Below are 20,310 nucleotides of genomic sequence, written 5' to 3' on the forward strand. Positions count from 1 at the left end.
TCAGAACATGTGATAAAAAATAGGCAAATCTGTAAAAGAACTCAATGACTTCATAAGCATAGCATCATCTTGCATGCTGTTCTACAATATTGCCTTGTGCCTCTGAGATCTTAAATTGTGGATTCATTGCCAACAATATAGTCTCTTAATCGATCTCAAATTTCTAATAGTTGTACTTACAATAGAAAAATTGTGAATTAGGAATTAGGAATAAATAAAATGTAGTAGGTGTCGAGATACATGTTTTTGAGACTAAAATTTCACATTATGCTGATGATGTACTATTTTCCGAAGATTTAAAATGCTCCAAACCTAATATATTAAATATTAGAAAAACATATGGGACGTTTTCGGGTATTAATTTGACCGATCCAAATGTACTATGCTTTCCCTAAAGGTTGTACCCACTAGTAATAATATTTTTCAATCTAATAAAAATGTTTTTAAAAGCTTTACACATGCAAGTATGAAGTTTACAACACAAAACATGATGCTACCACCTGCTCACACATCCATAGAAAACATAGCCTTTAACTTTAATTTCTGGGTGATCGAAAGATTGTTGACAGCATTTTCTTTATTTGGTTTTACCATTAATATCATTATATAAAAAGATCCTTTATTGTTAGTCTAAAAAGGTCCTCTTGCCTAAGACTACAAACAATTTAGCAATAACTACTGAGATCTGAGAATGTGATTGCGTTTTTATTTGTGCATATAATGATTGTTTACAATATAACTGCTTTCAAAAAGATAAAACAGTAAGTCACCCGTTGACTGTTTACTGTTATTGCTGCACTATGTCTCTATTCATTCAATTTATTTCACTATGGCAGCACGTTTGTCTTGCCTTGGAGAGATAGAACAAAGGACCTATGAGCACACCAAACCTGGGGAATGAGATGAATATTTCAACAGCAACACATATGGTATCAAACAAAGACCTATTCGCATAATATATGTATATAGTCAGGGGAAGCATTATCAGGACTGGGACGTAAGATATCACTGCAGGCACCACCACAACCAACACATTATTGACCGCCCGTCTCTTTAGGGGTGTCTTAGAGTGGACTTTGTTACCATATGTGGTGTGGGCAGGGCTTTGCTGCCGCAGTGACTGGACCACACCCACAAGGCAGGCAAGCATTAGGAAGAAGAGGCTGGAAATGATGATGGAAACGGGGATCATAATGATACTACTATTGCCCACTAAACCTGTAAAAGACAAGGACATCAAAATGTCAGTTTCAAAACATTAAATTCCACTTTGAGAACTAACGCGGAGGAAACATTAAACACCTGGTGGCCAGGCATTTCTGAAGGCCAAATATTCAGTGGTTAATGTCTTTTGTTGTTGGAGTTACTTCTAATATTTGTATTTTTGTTGCCTGGCTGATGATGCCATGTTGGCTGCTGTTGCTTGGAGACAGATTTTCTAAGCAGAACTCACCCATCACTTACCCATTGCCAGACAGAAGATAAAGGTGACACACCACACCACAGCAGAAACAGCCATTTTGTACTCCCACTTCCTCACTCTCAGGTACAGCACAGGTCTAGTCACCGCCAGGTAGCGCTCAATACACATGCAAGTCAGCAGCAGGGGACAGCCAATCAGGTTGAACATACTGAAGACATCTCTTGCCAAATACAATGGATCTGGATTGTTGGGAATTTCCCAGTTAATGTCTGTAAAGTCTGGTGAATAAACAGTTACAGTGTTAGCACTTGCCTTTTGCAGTCAAACGTGAGTCCAGAACTGAAACATTTATCTCATCATTGTAGACAGCATTTAGCCAATTGGATACAAGACAAAGCCATAACATTCATTCTGTTTACTCCCTCCTGTCCTAACCCCTTTCCCGCTGTTTCTACCACCTGACCTTCCGCACCCACTCACTCACCTGCTTCTTATTTCCCCCAATCAGGCCACCTATATATGTACAGGTTTTGTTCTAGTACTCTACCAGTCTATTTTACATCCTCTATAGCTTTCCACCCTTTTTGATTCTGCCTGCTGGAACTCTGGCCTGTTTTCCATTTTCACACAAAAGTCACATTTTACACAGGAAGTTAGAAACAAAAAGTAGAAGGACAAGAATCTACACCAAAAGCACACATATAGAACACATAGAAAATACAGTCTCTGGCGGTGTTTACCTGAACTGTTGCCTGATTTATCAAAGTTAAGAAGCAAGCTGACAGGCAATATAGACAGGTAGACAAGATCCATTGCAACAAGATTCACACCTAGAACCTGAAAGATTAAGGTTTAGACACTGGGTTAGCTTAAATAGGTTAAAATTTAAGAAAATAATGATGTGTTGTAGGAATGTAAAGATATATCACTAGATAGTTTAATTTAAAAAAGTGAGCATTTAAACTGGTGAGCTAAAAATGAATTATGATATCAATTGTAGTATCAAGGCAAACACATTAGTTTAACTTCACTAAAGGAAATATTATTTATTTGATAAAGAAAATATAAGAGAAAATACATTTTGTCGATTTGTCTGAGGAAATCTTCAGTCATAATTTGCCTTCAATTTCATTTTGTTAAAAGAAACTGCAAGAAAATTGCATCATGAACTCAGTATCGTGAATTGTATTGAATAGTGAATTTTACGGCTCAGGGTAAAATATATTATTGTACTTTTACAGTAAATTACGGGCTAATAGCAGTAAATTCACAGTAGTATAGTGTTATTATTTTACACTAATATAGATGAAAATCCCAGTAATATATTGTGTTTCTACAGTTACCAGTCATAATATTACTGTAAAAATACAGTTAACAATGTTGTATTTTTAGTCTTTCCACACCAGTCAACTGGAAATGTATCTGTCAAAAGTGATGGAAACTAGGCTAACAGAGCAGTTCAGTGATTCTGAGGTGTCACATTGTGTTCTTGTTATAGAAAAATTCTCTATCTGAAATTTCATTAACTTTTGAGAACTTGACAAGATCAGAGATTTTAAACTCAGTTAAACAACGGGCTAAAACTAACTGTTATATGACATTAAATAAAAATACCTCAGAGCGTGTTGGGAGCAGTGTACCTACCTGTGAGGCAGACAGTGATTTCCTTTCTCTCAGAAATAGCCAAAGCAGGGCACCGTTAGCCAACACTCCTATGATCAGGACTGAAATGTCAGCGCCAAACCAGAAGTCACTCAAACCATGTCCACGACACTGCATTAAGACCCCCTCAATTGACCCTTTGGCCATAATGATGAAAATCTCAGGAGAGCACCCTGGATTGCTGGCGATCTCTGATACAGATATCTAAACAAATCCTGTCAAATCAAAGAGAATGATTATGAACATTTCACTTCATCCTGTGTCAGACACTTCATATAATGTATAATGTAAGACGAGAAAAGTTCCTTTGTCATAGATGCATCACATGTTCTTAAATAGTACTCAGACTATTGTTTCTTTCTGTATTGCATTAGGCTCTTGAACACATAGAGGTACACATAGATAATTAAAGGCAATAAAAGCAAAAAAGGTTATTTCCAGACTCTGACCAGATGCTGTCAGTGCCTCATTTGGCACTACAAAGGTAAAATAAGTGTAACTGTTTCTGTAACAAGAGGTGTAGCTGTTCAATACTTTAAAATCTAATTTCTCATAGCTGTAAGCAATACAAATTTAATTCAGTTGTTTTGGTGTGGACGGTGATATCTGTTAAAACCAAAACCATCTGCATGGCTTAACTACAAGTAAGTGGTGAAATATGTGCTGTTATTTGGGCAAACAGATCCTTCTAAGTACTAAACACAGGTATATTGCTTTAAAATTCTACATATGCTGAACTCCATGTAAGTCATTTTAGTTACATTTGTACATGTAACATGTAGGATGTCGATAGACATTGAACTTCTTCAGGTCTACATTTTGAAAGTCAGTTATTTAGGCTATTAGAAAATAAAATTTAAATTAGAATACATTCACCTCTCTGTGACTTTTACTGTGTTATTTTTCTGGTCAAGTTTGGAGGGTTCAGTTTTTCCTTAAAGCCATTATATTTTAAGTGCACAAACTGATCCATAGTTCTGTTTGTATTATTAAGGTGTAAAAAGCTAAAGCTAAACACCAAACTCCACCTTACCTCTTTGTATGCCTTCTTTCTCCTCTTGTCTCTCTTGCAGTCTTTAGTCAGTTTTTGCTTACCTGCAGCTGAAAGCCCCTTCAACCCCCAAAACACTCAAACAAAACTATTTTCATGGCAGAAAAAAAACAAATGAGCAGGTGCTGATTTTCCACCCTTACATGCAAAAAGGTATGTTGCATGTATACCTTTGCAGTACAGGTGATTTCCATTGCTTGGAGTCTGTTTACTGCCTGATTTTCCTACCAGTTTTCCTTTGCACACAGACCGTGCCTGTGGTCTCCCACTGTAATTAGTACTCACCCATGACCAAAACAGCAGCCCACTGTCTTTCTTTCTTTCTTTCTTTCTTTCTTTCTTTCTTTCTTTCTGTCTGTCTGTCTGTCTACATGGGGACAATTCTCATTATCAAAGTTCAAAAGTAACTTCTTTAAGTCAGCTGTATGTGCTTTTTTTTAAATCAAAGGCTGTAAAACTTTTAACACTTAAATTCAATTTCATGTATTTATTTACTGTTTGCAACATGTATTTATTATTTAAACAAATGAGAATGATTTTTCAGATTCATTTCTCCAACCCTGATTTGATGTTTTTTCGGTCTATGTTTTTTCTTAAACTGCATCTGTATGAAAATCTACCAAAACTGTCTTCCTTTCACTAAATGTCACCACTGAAGCCAGGTTATATATTTCAACTTTACTAGCAGACTGTTGAAGTACAGCATGCTTTAGACTGATCCACCCTCTTATCAGTAGCTTGATTTTACAGAGATGTTTATGTGTCTACCAAATACACAGATGTGCATACAGTACTAAAATTAATCAGGATGTCGCAGTTAAGTCACATGACTTATTTCCATTGTGGTACTGAGGTCTAGGCTTTTACACTAATACACCTAATTAAAACATTAAAACAATACAATCCTGAAAATAATCATGGCAATAATAATCAGTTCAGACACTCATCCTAAAACAATTCTTTTGCTATGCTTACTTACTTTGCATCCATTTTTTTCAGTTGTTTTTTAAAACTATTCAGGGAAAGGGCAGATTTGAATCTGACCTAGAGAAATGTACCTCTCAATACTTTGCTTTTTAGATTGAGTTGTTTCAGGTTAAATGCACTGGCCCTCATATTCAGGCAACAAACGGAAAATACCTGGTAAAATAATTCAGACATTAAGATTAAAGGGTTGGATGAGCCTCATTAGTTTGCTCTGTGCTTATTGAATCGTATCAATGGTTTGTTCAGTACCCTAAAGCCAGCATCCTTGATCAAATGATCTACTTGCTGCTACATCAACTTTCTCACCAACATAGTAGTAGTGTCACATGGCAGACAAGTCAAACCACTCCATCTTCCTCATGTGTCTGTGTCGCTCTGTAGGCAAATGAGGTCATCTCCTCATTTTCAACAGCCACGACACTATGATGAATTAGGTCTCACTTTTCTCTCCTTTCTCTCTGCTTTCATCTGTTTTTCTCTTCTTCCTTTCTTCTGGCATACATTGATAGCACATGCTATGAACTGTTCAACTAAACAAAAGTATCTTTATTCAGCTTTTATGGCAGTCTTAGTATTATGCAACAAATAGTTTACAGTAAGAGAAATATTCTGTTTAAACCCCCCCCTTCAAAAAATGTAAAGTGCAGATTTGTTAGTGTGGCTACTTCTAAAAATAAAGAATGCCCCACAGCTGGAGTATGGACTGACTAAAGCAACAGTAAAGGGCCTCTTAGACAGTTTATGATTAAAAAGCTGTACATAGACCAAGGAAATAATAAAGGTTTAAGGTTAATTATTCATTTAAAAACAATGAAATTAGGAACAAAATCCACATTTGCTGCACAACTGCAGCCTAAGTTCAGAGAATTCAAGTGATTCAGAGTTCATAGGTCGACATGGTTCAGAAGTTTCTCCACCTCTCCACTCAAACTTTACATATCAGTGCATTTCTGTGCAGTTTCCGGTGCGTCAGGGACAAAACAGCAGTCTCGCAGTGTGTCTGACTGCCTTATGTTTGCTATAACTTACATAGAGAACCTTTGTTATGTCACACAAGAGCTTTTCTTGAAATTGAAAATCAATTTTGCATAATTTTCTGCAATTAACAAAGTATTGTCTGAACCTATCTGAGGCTCAAATCAGACTTAAAGGTCCAGTGTGTATCATTTCAGAGGAGCTATTGGAAATGGAAAACAATATTAATAGGTATGTTTTCATTAGTGTTTAAAGAGTGTTGTGAACCTGTTTGTGTTTTTGTTGTCTTATAATGAGCTGTTTTTATCTACAGACACCGCGGGTCGCCTTCCATGGAGTCCGCCATGTTGAACCGGCATGTTTCTACAGTAGCCCAGAACCAAACACTGGCTCTAGATAGGGGTGTTTGTGTTTTTCGCATGTTTAAGAGCCACCGTAGTCTCTCCTTCACACTTGGAAGGGGATGGGGAAACGACAGATCTGCAACTACACCACTAGATGCCACTAAATCCTGCACACTGGACCTTGAAATTACATCAAGCAAATTAATTAATTTGCACTTATTATCTGACCCAGGACTGATTCCCAGTCAGTATTTTAGTCATGTATATTCTACATGTTCCTAATCCATCAGGGGCCCTAGATGACTTCACTAGTCCAACTGCCAACCATAAAATTAGCTTTGTCATAAATAATTATGTGTTAAGTGAGTTGCGGCAGTACAAGGAGAGAAAAATAAACAAAGACAGAAAAAAAATTACATTTTGTTAACAATTTCAGTGAGAAAGGAAGGATCAATTGAAAACGATCACTGTATCATTAAATCCATACAAACAGCACAAAATTGGCTGCATTCAGTAGTTGCAGCAACAGCTGCATTTTAATCACAGTGTGTTTGCTACCCATAAATCCCTACTGGCAGTCTATTTACTCCAAAGTGAGGGAAACTACTTGGACATATTAACAAGAACTGTAAAGTGACCCGAAACCTTTCATTACATTACACATGAGATTTCCAAAGTTCATGTTAAGTCTTTAGTTTTAAAGCAAAAAAAAAATATATATATATATCTGTCTAGGTTAGAGAATGTGGACCTCATGAAGGCTGATAGGGATCCTTTTCATAACAATAAACTATTTAAAAAATGAACACTGCTGATAGGTTTGAGCTGCCTGAACAGTGGCGGCCACAGTCGAAGTCTTTTATGATCCTTCATTGCAGGTTATTCTTTCATAAACGTCACTCCTTAAATTAAAGCTTCCTGCGTTCCCTTGTCGACGGGCTACTTGAAGCTTTCTCGTAATTTCCGACGGCTAAAATAAAGCAGGACCTCCTCCAGAGAACTCCTCTTGCAGGAAGTGCAGCAGCAGTTCAGTAAGAATTAAGGAAAAAGAAAATCTGTGTTAAGTTCCTGTTGAGTCCAAAATGCAGGACAAGTTCAGCAAGCATGCAGCACAAAGGGGGGACTTCTACACTGGCTGCCTCTCCATTTTTACACCTTCTTTTCATGTCTGCTTTAGAACAGAGAAAGTGAAAGACGTCGCTACTGCCATGGCCGCTGTGGTGTCGGGTTGGGGTTGGGGTAGATAGGCGCCGGGTGTGGGTAGGCGGGAACAGCTGTGTTGGGGTTTGGCGGGTACGTCGGGGTGGGATACTGCGCCATGATGTGAGGCTGGTTGTGGGCGGGCGAGGAGGCAGCGGAGGAGGAGGAAGGGAGGTGGAGGTAGAGGGGGGCAGACGGAGCGGATGGGGCGGAGGGCGCAGTCGGAGTTGGGACCCTCTGCAGCACAACGTGTGGGTAAAGCTGAGAGTCGGAGCGGTACAGCCCGGGCATGGAGGCCTTCAGCAAGCTCTCCTGACTCCTGTATGAAAGACAGAGCAAGAGAGCAAGAAATGAGGGGTGAGAAAGTAAGACCCAAAGTTGTAACTTATATAGAAAATAATTTTCTTCTTTAACATAGTTGTCAATAGTATGCATCGGCCTCCTAGAACCACCAGCATATATTTTCTACAATGAGTCCTACGCATACACCATGTGAAAGGATATGGCTGGTGTCATTCTATATTGTCTTTATTGTCAACAAGAATATGAAAAGGCCAAAAACTAACAATATTTTAGTCCATCGCTCATTACATCCGTTGCATTGGCTCATTGGTTCCTACTGAAGACGTGAGTCTTTTTTTTATTTTATTTTTTTTATCAATATTTTTGACAGACAGTACAACATATGTCACCATCACAAATTGCAAGACATATACATCATCCACTGTCCCGTTTTAAAATTAAAGAAAGAAGAAAAAGAAAAAACAACAACGACATGTGCCTTACACCTATGTTTAACATTTGTCCTCTCATTCTACCACTCAAACGCTATATCGGATTGGATCAGATCCAGTGCCTTATATTCAGACAGACAACCCCTCTATTGACATCAAGAAGGAGCCCCAGACTTGATTAAAGATAACCTCTCTCCCCATTACTCTGTAAGTGACTCGCTCATATCTAGCCATTCTTGTCATTTGTTCAGTCCATTCCCTAAAGCAGCATGGAGTAGATGACTTCCAGTGTCTCAGAATTATTCTACATCCTGTTGTAGTAGCCAAACGTATCCATAGTCTTTGTCTTCCAGTCAAAGTGTTATTGTCTGGCAGCAGACCCAGAATACACAGAGCTGGGGTCTTGGTGAGTTGTAATCCGAATAGATCATTTAAGAGGGTAACAACCCTTTTACCACAAATGTGCATTTTTTTTCACAAGAATACAACATGTGTACCAGAGTAACCACTTCCTTCTCACACCTCCAACACGTGTTACTGTCCTTAAGTTTTAGTTTGGCCATTGTACTGGGGGTCCAGTGATTTCTGTTAAACAATTTGTACTGAATAAACTGAGATTGTGCTTCACGAGAACAGTTATGCCAGTATGCAACCAACTTCATCCATCTATCAGCTGAAATCTGTTCGCCCACATCTTTCTCTCAACATAGTCTCAACCCTTCCAGGTGGGGTGGTCGTGCCTCCCTGAAAACTTCATAAAATTTAGAGGCTCCACATTTTTGGTGTTTAGTTACCTGGACTAACTCCTGAATCCTGGTCATGGGATCAGGGTTCTTCCCCCGAGTAGCTTTAATGCAGTGCCCAATTTGTAGGAATTTCCAAAAATCCTCTTGTGTAAGGTTATATTCTTGCTTAATTTCATCAAATGACCTCAATCCATTTTCGCTAAGCAAGTCACAAAGCAAGTTTATTCCAGCTTTTGCCCATTTCTCCCACAGGTGTTTTTTTGCCAATTAATATTTTTTTGTTATACCAAATAGAAGATTTAGGGGCAAGATGAGGGCTACATTTTATATGTTGATAAGCACTCATTCAGGTTTCTTGTACAAAGGTCAAAACTGGGTCCTTAAAGGGTACCGGTCTTCCCATCTGAGTAAAAAACGCCTCAAGGGAGGTTGGAGCCACCAGTTCCTCTTCTATTTTAACCCAGGAAGGCACCTGCTTCCGCAAATTATTTATCTTAGCTAACTGGGAGAGTGAAAATGCATAATGATACCACTCTATTTTAGACAATGATAAGCCTCCACTTTCTTTGGCTGCATATAATTTTGATCGGTTAAAGCTTGGTTTTTTGCCTGCCCACATATAACTCTTCATGACAGTATTGTATAGTTTCAAGAGGCTAGGAGGAAAACTTAATGGTAGCATGTACAGAATATATTGGATTTTAGGGGAGATGATCATCTTGACCAAGTTAATCCTACCTAACAAAATATATTCAATTTAGCCCAGTTTTGTAAGAGAGCTGAATAGCCTGAATAACCGGAGAAATGTTAGATTGTCAGCTTGATCCCGAGATAGGTCAGGCACTTATACTGCCATGATTCCCTAATGGCCGGAGGACATATTGTAGAGATAGGCATGGCCTCTGACTTAGTCCAATTAATTGTGTAGCCAGAGATTTCTGAAAATATGTCAATAATGGAAGAGATCTTGGATACTGCTGTGTTTGGGTTACTTGTAATCAAAAGAATGTCATCAGCGTACAAAAAAAGCTTATGTACTTCATGGCCCATTTGATGCCCTTTAATGTCTTTACTTTCCCGCAATGCAATTGCCAGTGGTTCCAGAAATAAGGCAAATATCAGCGGCGACAGGGGTAAACCCTGTCTAGTGCCACGACTAAGTTTGAATGAAAGTGACATCACACCATAAGTAATTACTTTAGCCATCGGCTCTGTATATACTAGCTGTAACCACTGCATAAAGGATGGACCGAACCCGAATTTCTCCAATGTATGAAAGAGGAAAGCAAATTCAACTTTATCAAAAGCCTTCTCTGCATCTAGGGAGAAGGCAACTACGGGGTCTATATCATTCCTGCTTTTCCACACTATGTGTAATATTCTGCGGAGATTGTCAGCTGAGCACCTATTTTTAACAAACCCATCTGATCAGCATGTACCAGATTGGAAAGCACCTTGGAGATTATTTTTTCATCAACGTTAATTAACGAGATTGGACGATAGTTTCTCCAATATTGTGGGTCTTTCCCTTTTTTATGGAGTAAAGTGATAACAGCTGATCTCATACTAGCTGGGAGTTTATCCTTCCGCAATGCATCCTGGTAGACAGCTAACAATCTTGGGGCAAGATCTTCCACAAATTTCTTATAAAAATCAGACGGAAATCCATCATTGCCAGGAGCTTTTCCTAACCGGAGACTGTGAATTGACAGAATTTTTCTCCTTCTAATAACTTTTTTTTTGTTCCTCCGTTACAGTTGGAATTTTAATGGACGAAAAGAAATCCGTCAATTTCCGTTCTTCAATGTTTCCTTGCGATGTATATAGTTTTTGATAAAATATTTGAAATACTTCATTAATCGCTTTTTTATCTGTTATCAGCTTGTTATTGTGATCAAATATTGATGGAATTAAGTTAGAGGTTTGCATCTGTTTTACCCTATGTGCTAAAACCTTACCTGCTCTCTCACCTTGTTCAAAATACTTTTGATTGGAATACTACTTATTCAACTTTTTTCTGTAGATTATTGTTCAGCTCATATTTTAACTTAATTAACTTGTTCCATATTTCCCGCTCAGGGTGCTGCATATGTTGTTTCTCAAGTTCCTTGATATCCTGCTCTAGTTTCTGTAATTTATCCCTCTCCGCTTTTTCAAATCGAGAGCTATATTGAACAAGATGCCCCCTTACAAAGGCTTTAAAAGTTGAAGACGTGAATCTTGTGTCAAATACGTAGTTTCATAGAAAACATTTTTTCGGGGCTATTATCTGCAGTGGATTCATGCAGTTCTGATGTGCTACTGAGTGTCAGCAGGACAGTGTGTGGGGGGCTGACTCAAAACTACGGTGTGTTCATGGTAGTGGAGGAACCTGTCAGCCAGTGACAGATATATCAGGCTTTGGCTTCAGAGGCAATACTTGCTGGTAAGATCAATTCAGTGCTTTCCTGCTTTTCAAGGGATTTGTTGACAGAAAAATGCAACATTTCAGTCAGCTCAAGGTAGCTTTGAGGTTCTGCACTTGTCAGTCTAACTTTTCATAAAACGACCAATCACAGTAGAGGAGGCACGAGTTCTCAAACTGCTGATGCAATAAGCCATGAACATGGATCTGGAGCTGTTACTAAACACCCATTTTCTGACAGTTTTCCTGGAATCTATCCATTATTTCTTTATCTATTGTTTATTATAATTATTTGTTTTATTGGTATGCTGATTGCCTGTTTTATGCTCACATGTTGTGATATTCTATACGTCAGGGGTTTACAATGGAAATGTATTGGACTGCATATCCCATGTGTACGTGACATAAGCACAGGTGTCCTCTATTTGGTCCCATTATAAGGTGACGGGTCAGCTTGTGTCATCCATTTGCTGTGATGGTGTCTAGAGGCCAAACCTTCTTTATCTATTGTTTTTGTCAAAGCTGCAACACCTATCATGGTATTTTTTAATGAAACTTAGTAAACTGGATGGATTTAAGCATTTGGTATAGGTGGTGCACCAAACAGGCATAGCATTATTAAGATTTTTAGCAATAAATGCCAAATGTGTTTAGGATAACAGTGGGCTGCACAGCTGTTCAGCATTGGTCTATTTTTTACTATATTTCTCAACACAAAGTGCCAACCTTCATGATATATTTGGTTCTCTCTGATGTTTACCTCTGGTATCCTCTGTTCTCATATCCACCGAGTCCTCCAGTCAGGTAGAGGGGGCTGTCAGGAGCCAGCCGGGGGTTCATCCTCTGGGAGAGATGGAAGATCTTGGGAGGGGGAAAAGATTCCCACTCACCCTCTTCTCTCTCCAGCCAACACTCGCTGCGACGGGCCGAGCGTTTCTCTCTGCGCCTAAAATGAAGAGAGCCTTATCAGCTCAGTAGTCCTCATACACCGGGGGGGGTTTGAGAACAGGGGGTATTGAGGGCACCGCTCTCTCCTGCCCTACCTGCTCCGTCCCTCCTTCTTGGCTCTGTCCCGACTGGATCGTTCCTGCAGGCAGCAGATGAGGAAGGACAGGGACATGGCGAGGATGACAATGCCACTCACCACTGAAGCCAACACAGCCACTCTCAGGCCTCGGTCCTCAGGTCTGGGGATCGCTGTAGGGGGGTAAAAATTAAATGATTTAAAGATTTATTTGAATAAAAACTTACATGTCAGTGTTTAGTAGTGGCCTGTAAATGTTGTCAACCACCACCTTTTAATATTTGGTACTCTGGTCCTGGAGGATGATTAAACACAAAAGGTGTATATTTATCCACTAAGTACAAGGCTCTGTTTGGCAGTACATGGCACAAGTTCAGAACAATAAACAGTAAATACATGATTACAAATTTAACCACTGGACAAACACTAAATGTTCCAGGAAAAGGAATCGAAATAGCAACCATTTGTGTATTTTTTATTTTATACTCTCCTCGATTGATAAAGGTGATCTTCCTCGTGCAGTACGTTTCGAATGTACTAACGGTTCTGTCCTATTCCCTCTTTCCAGTCAGCGAGAAGTTGATTAGACTAGAGGAAAAGGGTTGACATGTTCCCTGAGCATGAAAAGGTGCTGTGCAAGTTCCCCAGTGAGGCTTTACATGCGAGCTGCAACCAGATTTCACGCATAACCAGACGTGAGAAATGAGAACTTGTTCAACCATTGCAGGAGTAGTTCATCCCGAATGCAGGAAACCACAACGGTTGCTGTGAACTAACTTACTCGCTGAAGAAGATTGCTCATTTGGAACATGGGTAATTGTAAAGAGAAGCTGAAAATCAGCTTGATTTCCCTAGATAAACCTGCTTAAACCTGCTTACCTTCACACACAGGCAGGTAGTTACTCCACTGCGGTTTGCCGTTCCTGACATTGCAGTAGATTTTGTCGCTGCCAACCAGCTGGTATCCCTCTCTGCACCAGAAGGCCAACACGCTGCCGATTGACACGCCTGTGCCGCTCTCCACGTAGAAAGAACCCCGGCGTGGTGGCAGGACAGGGACGCAGGACAGACCTGAGAAGATAGGAGGCAAAGCAGATGGTCACTTCACTGATCGACGAAACAACTTGTGAGAGCTGAGGACATAAATAAGGAAGGTTGGTGGTTTTGATTCGTGAGAGCTAATCGGTGGTTATGAAAATATAATGAGTAGAGGTTGTAGAGTACGTCATTTTAGGAAATATGCCTATTTGCTGTCTTGCTAAGAGTCAGATGAGAAGATTGATACCACTCAGTGTGGAGTAAATATGAAGCTGGAGCCAGCAGTCAGTTAGCTTAGCTTAGCACAAAGACTGGAAACAAGGGGAAACAGCTAGCCTGGCTCTGCCAAAAGGTAACAAAATCTTACCTTGGGAACCACTGATATAGTGCACTATATTTGCAGTCTGCCATTTTATTAATTAGTCTGAATTCTGAGTGTCAGATTTATGCTCTATATATTGCCCTAAAAAATATCAGATATTTGCTAACAATCCCACAATGAAATGTGTTGCATTTAATAGTGTGAGTGTGAAAATTACCATTCTGCAGCTGTTATTTATGATGCAAAATTGTGATTTATATGTAAGATATATAAGAAATCTCAATTTACTGCTCAATATAGAGCAAATTTCAAACTGTTTCACTCCATCAGAAACACTTCCAGTAGTGTGTACTTTCAACATTTCCCAGGTTCTCTTCTAAGAAACCACAGAAAATGGATTTTTACTTGTAATAAGTTGTCGGATTCACTCTAGAAATAGCAAAAATCACTCTCCTTTGTCAAAAAACTGCCATTCTCTCCTGGAATGTGTTAACCAGACTACTTCACGAATCTACCACAACACATGACGCATCATGAGCTCGGCAGATTTGTGTGGTTCTCAGGCTAGGACTGTGTATGATTGTTGACCATTGGTGGATTATGGCTCCTCTTGAAATAAGCCTGTTTACTTCTACCAGACTCCATTGTAGCTATTGGATATTTTAAACTCTTTTAACTCTGTCCCAATACTTATTTCTAACTGACCCTTTGTCTCTGTCTGCCTCTTTCTACTTCTCTGTCCCACACGTTGTTTTTCCTGTCTTCTCTCGCCTGTCTCTCCACTCTCTTGTCAAACTTGGTCCAGAGTGTCTGTTATTTATGCCGGGAGGATGAGATTAACAGTTACACTGGATGGATGGATACAGAGAGATGAGGAGAGGAAGAGACAGAAAGTGCTATTTTTATCTTCCCCATGCTACAATACGCAAATACCTCAGAGAGGTCTCGTGATACTGCAGCTATTGTTAGATTTGTGCTGCAGGGATTTTTTTAGGCTCTCAGGAAATCTCATGTAAACCGACTGCATCGCTAGTTGCACAAAACATCTCACAAAGGATCTTACTCAAATGGAAAATAAGTATGGTTTATTTCTGCCGTGCAGCACATGATGACCATATGATATCTGCAGCTGGCGGGCAGGGTTATTGATCAATGCTGATGACTCAGCAAGCATTTGGCCAGCAGCTGGGATTTCTGGGCCAGTATAAGACATTATGTTGCATCAAAATACCAGATGATTAGACTGCTATCCAAAAAGAAACCATATTTTACTTGAATTGCAAGGAAGTGTTTGTTCTGATTAATGGCAGATTGATAAAGTTGATAACAGTTACCTGATAGAAACTTATTGCAGGAGGAAGCACCATGCATGTTGTTCTTTTTAAATGAAATTATTGATCTGAAGATCAACCCACATTTACAAAAACAAATTAAACCTTTCAGACACATACTGTGTTACACTAGATTTCAGTTGTGAAAACTAGTTGTTTACCTCTTTAAATCTGTGTTAATACATTTCTTTGGCCACTTGGGAGCAGCATAACAAGCTGTAAACACAATACTAGCATATTATCAGCTTTGTCTAAGTTGACAATAGCTAACATGCTATCAAACATTGTCTATTTACAGAGAGTTGTGTTTCTGGAATTAATGTCGTGAGGGAAATAATTGGCTCTTTAGCTGCTAAATGCAGAACCAACCTGAACCAAAACAGTAAAGCTGGGGGTTGCAAATCCAAAACAATAAGCTTAAAGACAATACAACATGCATAGAACTGCAGAGTTGGGGGATAATTCTCTGTGGGTTTGTCACTAAGAGTGACACCTTTTACATAACCCATAAAAAAGTTAATAAAAAAAGATTAGCGCAGCTTTAAAAGAGCTCTTGCCTTAAAAAGATTTGAACATAGAAAGAAAAGCATGGTGTTGGGTTTGCTAACAGCCAGAAGGGCATGTGATGCTGCAGTTTGCTTTGCTGTGTCAGTGTTAGTAATCTGTGTGTGTGTTGGAGAGAGAGTGAGAGAGAGGGAGAGAGAGAGATGTCATCGCACTATAAGACCCTGTGAACATGCAAGCTGCTTTCTGCTGATTAGGAGCGACAGATGGGAGGATTTCTGCAGCGGTAGACACAGAGAGGGAGAGGATCCAATGATCCTGTAGGAAGATGACAACCTCCCCTCCCTTACACACACACACACACACACACACACATCAAAGCACACACAGCAGACACGTGCGTAATGGGTACAGTACAGGGAAACAAGGACAAGCTGATTCTGTTTTTAAAGGGGAAACTAAAAGCCATTCTGTTTCCCCTAAGAGACCTTTTACTGATGCTATCACTCTGTGTGTGTGTATGTGTGTGTATCTGGCAGCCACCACCGTAGCCAAAAGCTGAAAAAAAAAAAATGCTGAAGCATCACCACCACCAGTAGCACCTCTGCTCCAAAGGCTTCACCCCTTTGCCAAAATTAAGATTTTGTAGCTTAAGTAACTGGCAAAGATGGTGGAAACACAAATCCAAGGGTCTGTTTGAATTGTCAAAAAAAGTAGGTCCTATGTCCTATTCTACACATGTTTCCTTGATCTCAATGGGAAACGTCCTGAGGTCAAGTAAAGACATAAAGAAGAATTCTTAAGGACTCAGGAAAAGACAACCACGGTGCTGAGTGAATCCGACTGCACTTTGCTACGCTACGTAATTACGCGATGGCAAATGTTGATGATGTGTGTCTGCTGTGATGGAACTACAACGTTCTGAAGATGGACTACAAAAAGTGCTTTTTAGATACTTAGACTCTACATTTGTACCTTGTTGATTCATGTACAGGCTACCAGTCATACAAATCTGCAACTATACATATCATAATCTTCTACTGCGCATTGCAAATATCCTTTATACTGTGATCTTTTGAACATTGCTGCACACACAACAAAAAAACAATTTACAGCCATATTGTACATTTTGTCTGTTATTGTCCTTTTATGTGAAAACTTAAAACTCATTCTGAATCTGGTCCTTGTTAAGATTCAGCATCTGTGACTGAAGAACAATTAAAATATTCCTAAAGGCTGCAATATAACAAAACCCAGTATGAGGAATGACTAATACTTTGATTGTTTTAATATAATAATATTTATTTATACTATACTTACAAAGTATTTAACACAGGATGACAACTTCAACAATTAGATTTTGCAACTGTCACGTTCAGAGTTGACCTATGGGTTTAACATATTGTAGAAAGTTCAAAACATATAAGCATATTAGCAAGTTATGGCACGAGCAAGTGGATCTGTGTCCTTTGTCGGCCATTTTGGTTGTTTGCGTTCGTGGATGGGCGGCTATTTAAATGTTGCTGCTGCAAGAAATTGTGGGATGACATTATCTCCTTTCGTATCTAAAGGATGGTCCATAGTATCCCCTGCTAAAGGAGATAAAAAAGGAACAACTGAAGCTCATTTCCTTAGCATTTAGAGAATTCAAACAGCTCTTATCATGGCTGCCACTGAAATGCTTCCAGGTTCTTTTACTCAGTTAGGAACCTTCCAAAGCAAAATGTCTCTTCACAAAGGGCTTTTTAGTCAGGCTACAGCCAAATCCAGCACATCTACTCTTAATAAAAGACATCATGTTTTTCTCCACACTGTGCAAGAGAAAGGTGGACAATTAAAATGTGAGTTTTAATGAAGATTGGACATAGACGTCTGCAAATGCCAGGCTCCTGTCTTTGTATTCACTGCAACAAAGCTGTTACTGTTTGATAATAATGTAATCCTGTCATTTGTGTTTGAGAGATGCAAATCTCTCAGTGAAACAATATTGAGGAGTGGAATTTGCATTTGAATGAAAGCGATATGATATTGTATAATTAAAATGAGGTGGTTTTAATTATCATCTCAGATTCATCTGGTGAATTTATCACACCTTATTTCAGTAGCAGGAGGTGTCCTATAACAATCTATAATAAAGACTCACACATGGTGTAGAACAACACAGTTATTTCCTGCTCACATGGGGATATTGATTATTAGATGGTATGGTAAATTAACTTTCAGTGTCATTTTTATTGAGCTTTTATTGAGCTTTGTCTACAGTAGAGTAAGTAAACAGCAGCCCAATAAGAGAAAATCTTGAATTTATTTGTGAGCCAATGGCTATGCAGGTCTGGGTTCGATTGACAGCAGCTGGCAGAGATGTAGTGCTATTTGTATCATTACGCATGGTTATGTTGTGGCACGTTTCGCAGGTTATGCAACCACTGTTCCTACGGTGGCAAGTTTACATAACTATGCCTGACCACACAATAAAATAGGCTAAGAAAATGTAGCTAAGCAAGCTTCCCTTTCCTGCAGGCATTGTGGATACAGCACAAGCTGGCCAAGTTTAACAGGCTGGCTTGTTTGCAAGTGCATCACAAACCTCTGAGATTTAATTTTCCTCTCGGCTCAGGCTGCACGATAAGGTAAAAACTGATCTGTTTCAGTCAACTTATTTATTTATAATACAATTTCATGCCACCTGACTCACCTTTAGTCAATGTTGATTTACTCAAAAAGGTATACGGAATTAATAAACATACACCTGTTATTTCATATAAACAATACTGGTTCTGATTCAACAAAAACACTCCAAACACTGAAAACTCCAAAATACTATCTAAAATAATCTAATAGGTTCACATACATTCAAGCATTGTATATCAGTTATATAGCTAACTAACAAACTCATGTTAAAACCCCATTAGCTAATGTATGTACTGTATATGCGCAGTATGTGTTCTGGAAACTTACACCAAATCATAGGATTTAAATTTGGGATGTGCATCCTAAGCTTCCTCACACACACACACACACACACACACACACACACACACACACACACACTCGCCTGCCAAAGAAAAAGCCTTTACCTCAATAAAGGCAGATAAAATATTGAACATATTACGTGACAGTCTGCATTTTAAGATTCTAGCTGAGGTGAGCTGTGTTTTTTTGCTGGCTGTTGCCACGCCACAGCAGGAAACTCGTCGCCATCCCTACTCTGAAGTAACACCCACCTCCCCGCAAATCGGCACGCTATTGTAAACAGAGAAGAGGAACAAAGACGCTAGTGTGGAGCGAACAAAAAGAACACCCCCAGCAGGAGCCCAACATCAATGAAAAACAGAATTAATGCCAAAAATATTGAAAATGTTTGTTGCTTTTGATTATTGGTTATCTTTCACCAGTTTTGCTGCAAGTAAAGTTGTGTATGCACGTGCACATTCGTATGACAATAGCTGGAAGCTGACATTGGCCTTTTAATCATGAGGGTGTGTGTATGTGTCTGAAGTCTGCACTGATGTCCAGGTAGTGTGTGTTTCACACACAGAGAGGACGCTACATTAGCTCTGTGAGTGTATGTGTGTGTTGACTCTACGCTCTATTTGCTCTTTCATGTTGGTTCGGCCCCATTCAGAAAGCTTCTCTGTCATCGTGGAAACTGTGAGTTGCCAATCAAAGTGTTCAGCTGCCAGTGGGGTGCTAATACACTTCTGGACCCCCAAACCCGGCAACCCAACACCGCCAACCAAACATCCACTCCGCTGTATTCTTCTCTAAAACCCTCCCCACTTGTCTCTGTCAGGGAAGCACTCGGAATAGTTTGTGATTAAATAAAGATTAGGCTCTCTACATTAAAGATTCAGACACGCACATACACATCCACATGCACACAATGAGTGAACAGAACAAACACACACTCGCTAGATGCACCCATGGCATGTACACATGTATGAAGACACAGATGTTCTGTACAGTGACATAAGGAGTGCATGTCTTGCCTTCACACACATATTTGTATTAATGTACTTGCAAGGACCTTTACTCACTCTGTTTCCTTTTTAGCATCATAAACCCCCAACTTAAGACCATGTCCTATTAACTGATCATTACACCATCAAACAATTTCAGGAAGTATGTTGCAGGCAAATAGTCCATTACATAATCAAGTATGAAGGAAATGCTCCACTGATTTAGTATTTTTCATAAAGTCCAAAGACAGAAATGATAAAGAATGGCCCAAACAGTGCATATAGCAGTGTTTGAGATATCCCAACTCATGACCCTAGTGTGGGTCATTCTCCACTGGATCACACTGGACCCTACACTTCCAGTAATGCAACTTAAATGCATTTTTTTGTTAGACTCTCCCTGCCTGTTCAAGTCCATGGCAACTGTTTGGGAAACTATAGCACCCGTCACAAGTAAACTGATCTTGATATGTAAAATCAGTGGAGTGCTCCATTAATTACAGTACAGGTCATATCGGAATGCTCTTAGTCTTTTTTTTGCAGTTATTGTGAGAGTTTGTCTCAACAAATGTTAATCTGTCTGTGTTTCTGTCCATCTGACAAGAG

At 39.3% G+C, this 20,310-nt stretch overlaps 2 protein-coding genes across 4 annotated transcripts in view; both read right to left on the reverse strand.

The window, feature by feature from the left end:
- Window positions 1-208: 208 nt before the first annotated feature.
- LOC127359109 (G-protein coupled receptor 183-like) lies at window positions 209-3,577 on the reverse strand. The gene is made up of 4 exons (XM_051392830.1): window positions 3,068-3,577; window positions 2,164-2,260; window positions 1,465-1,701; window positions 209-1,218 (listed from the first exon to the last, which is right to left on the reverse strand). The coding sequence occupies exons 1-4, from the start codon at window positions 3,230-3,232 to the stop codon at window positions 815-817; spliced, it is 903 nt and encodes a 300-aa protein (XP_051248790.1). The 5' UTR covers window positions 3,233-3,577; the 3' UTR covers window positions 209-814.
- Window positions 3,578-5,648: 2,071 nt separating this feature from the next.
- The window catches only part of zgc:162331 (uncharacterized protein LOC793007 homolog), a 38,082-nt gene continuing 23,420 nt past the window's right edge, over window positions 5,649-20,310 (reverse strand). For all 3 annotated transcript variants that reach the window (XM_051392169.1, XM_051392168.1, XM_051392170.1), the window contains 4 exons: window positions 13,430-13,621; window positions 12,570-12,723; window positions 12,287-12,472; window positions 5,649-7,961 (listed from right to left, as the gene is read on the reverse strand). In XM_051392169.1, the coding sequence (XP_051248129.1) occupies window positions 7,643-7,961; window positions 12,287-12,472; window positions 12,570-12,723; window positions 13,430-13,621 (851 nt within the window). In that variant the 3' untranslated portion in view covers window positions 5,649-7,642. The remainder of the gene's footprint in view (window positions 7,962-12,286; window positions 12,473-12,569; window positions 12,724-13,429; window positions 13,622-20,310) is intronic.

The sequence above is a fragment of the Dicentrarchus labrax genome, unplaced genomic scaffold (genome assembly GCF_905237075.1).
Source record: "Dicentrarchus labrax unplaced genomic scaffold, dlabrax2021, whole genome shotgun sequence".
Taxonomy (NCBI): domain Eukaryota; kingdom Metazoa; phylum Chordata; class Actinopteri; family Moronidae; genus Dicentrarchus; species Dicentrarchus labrax.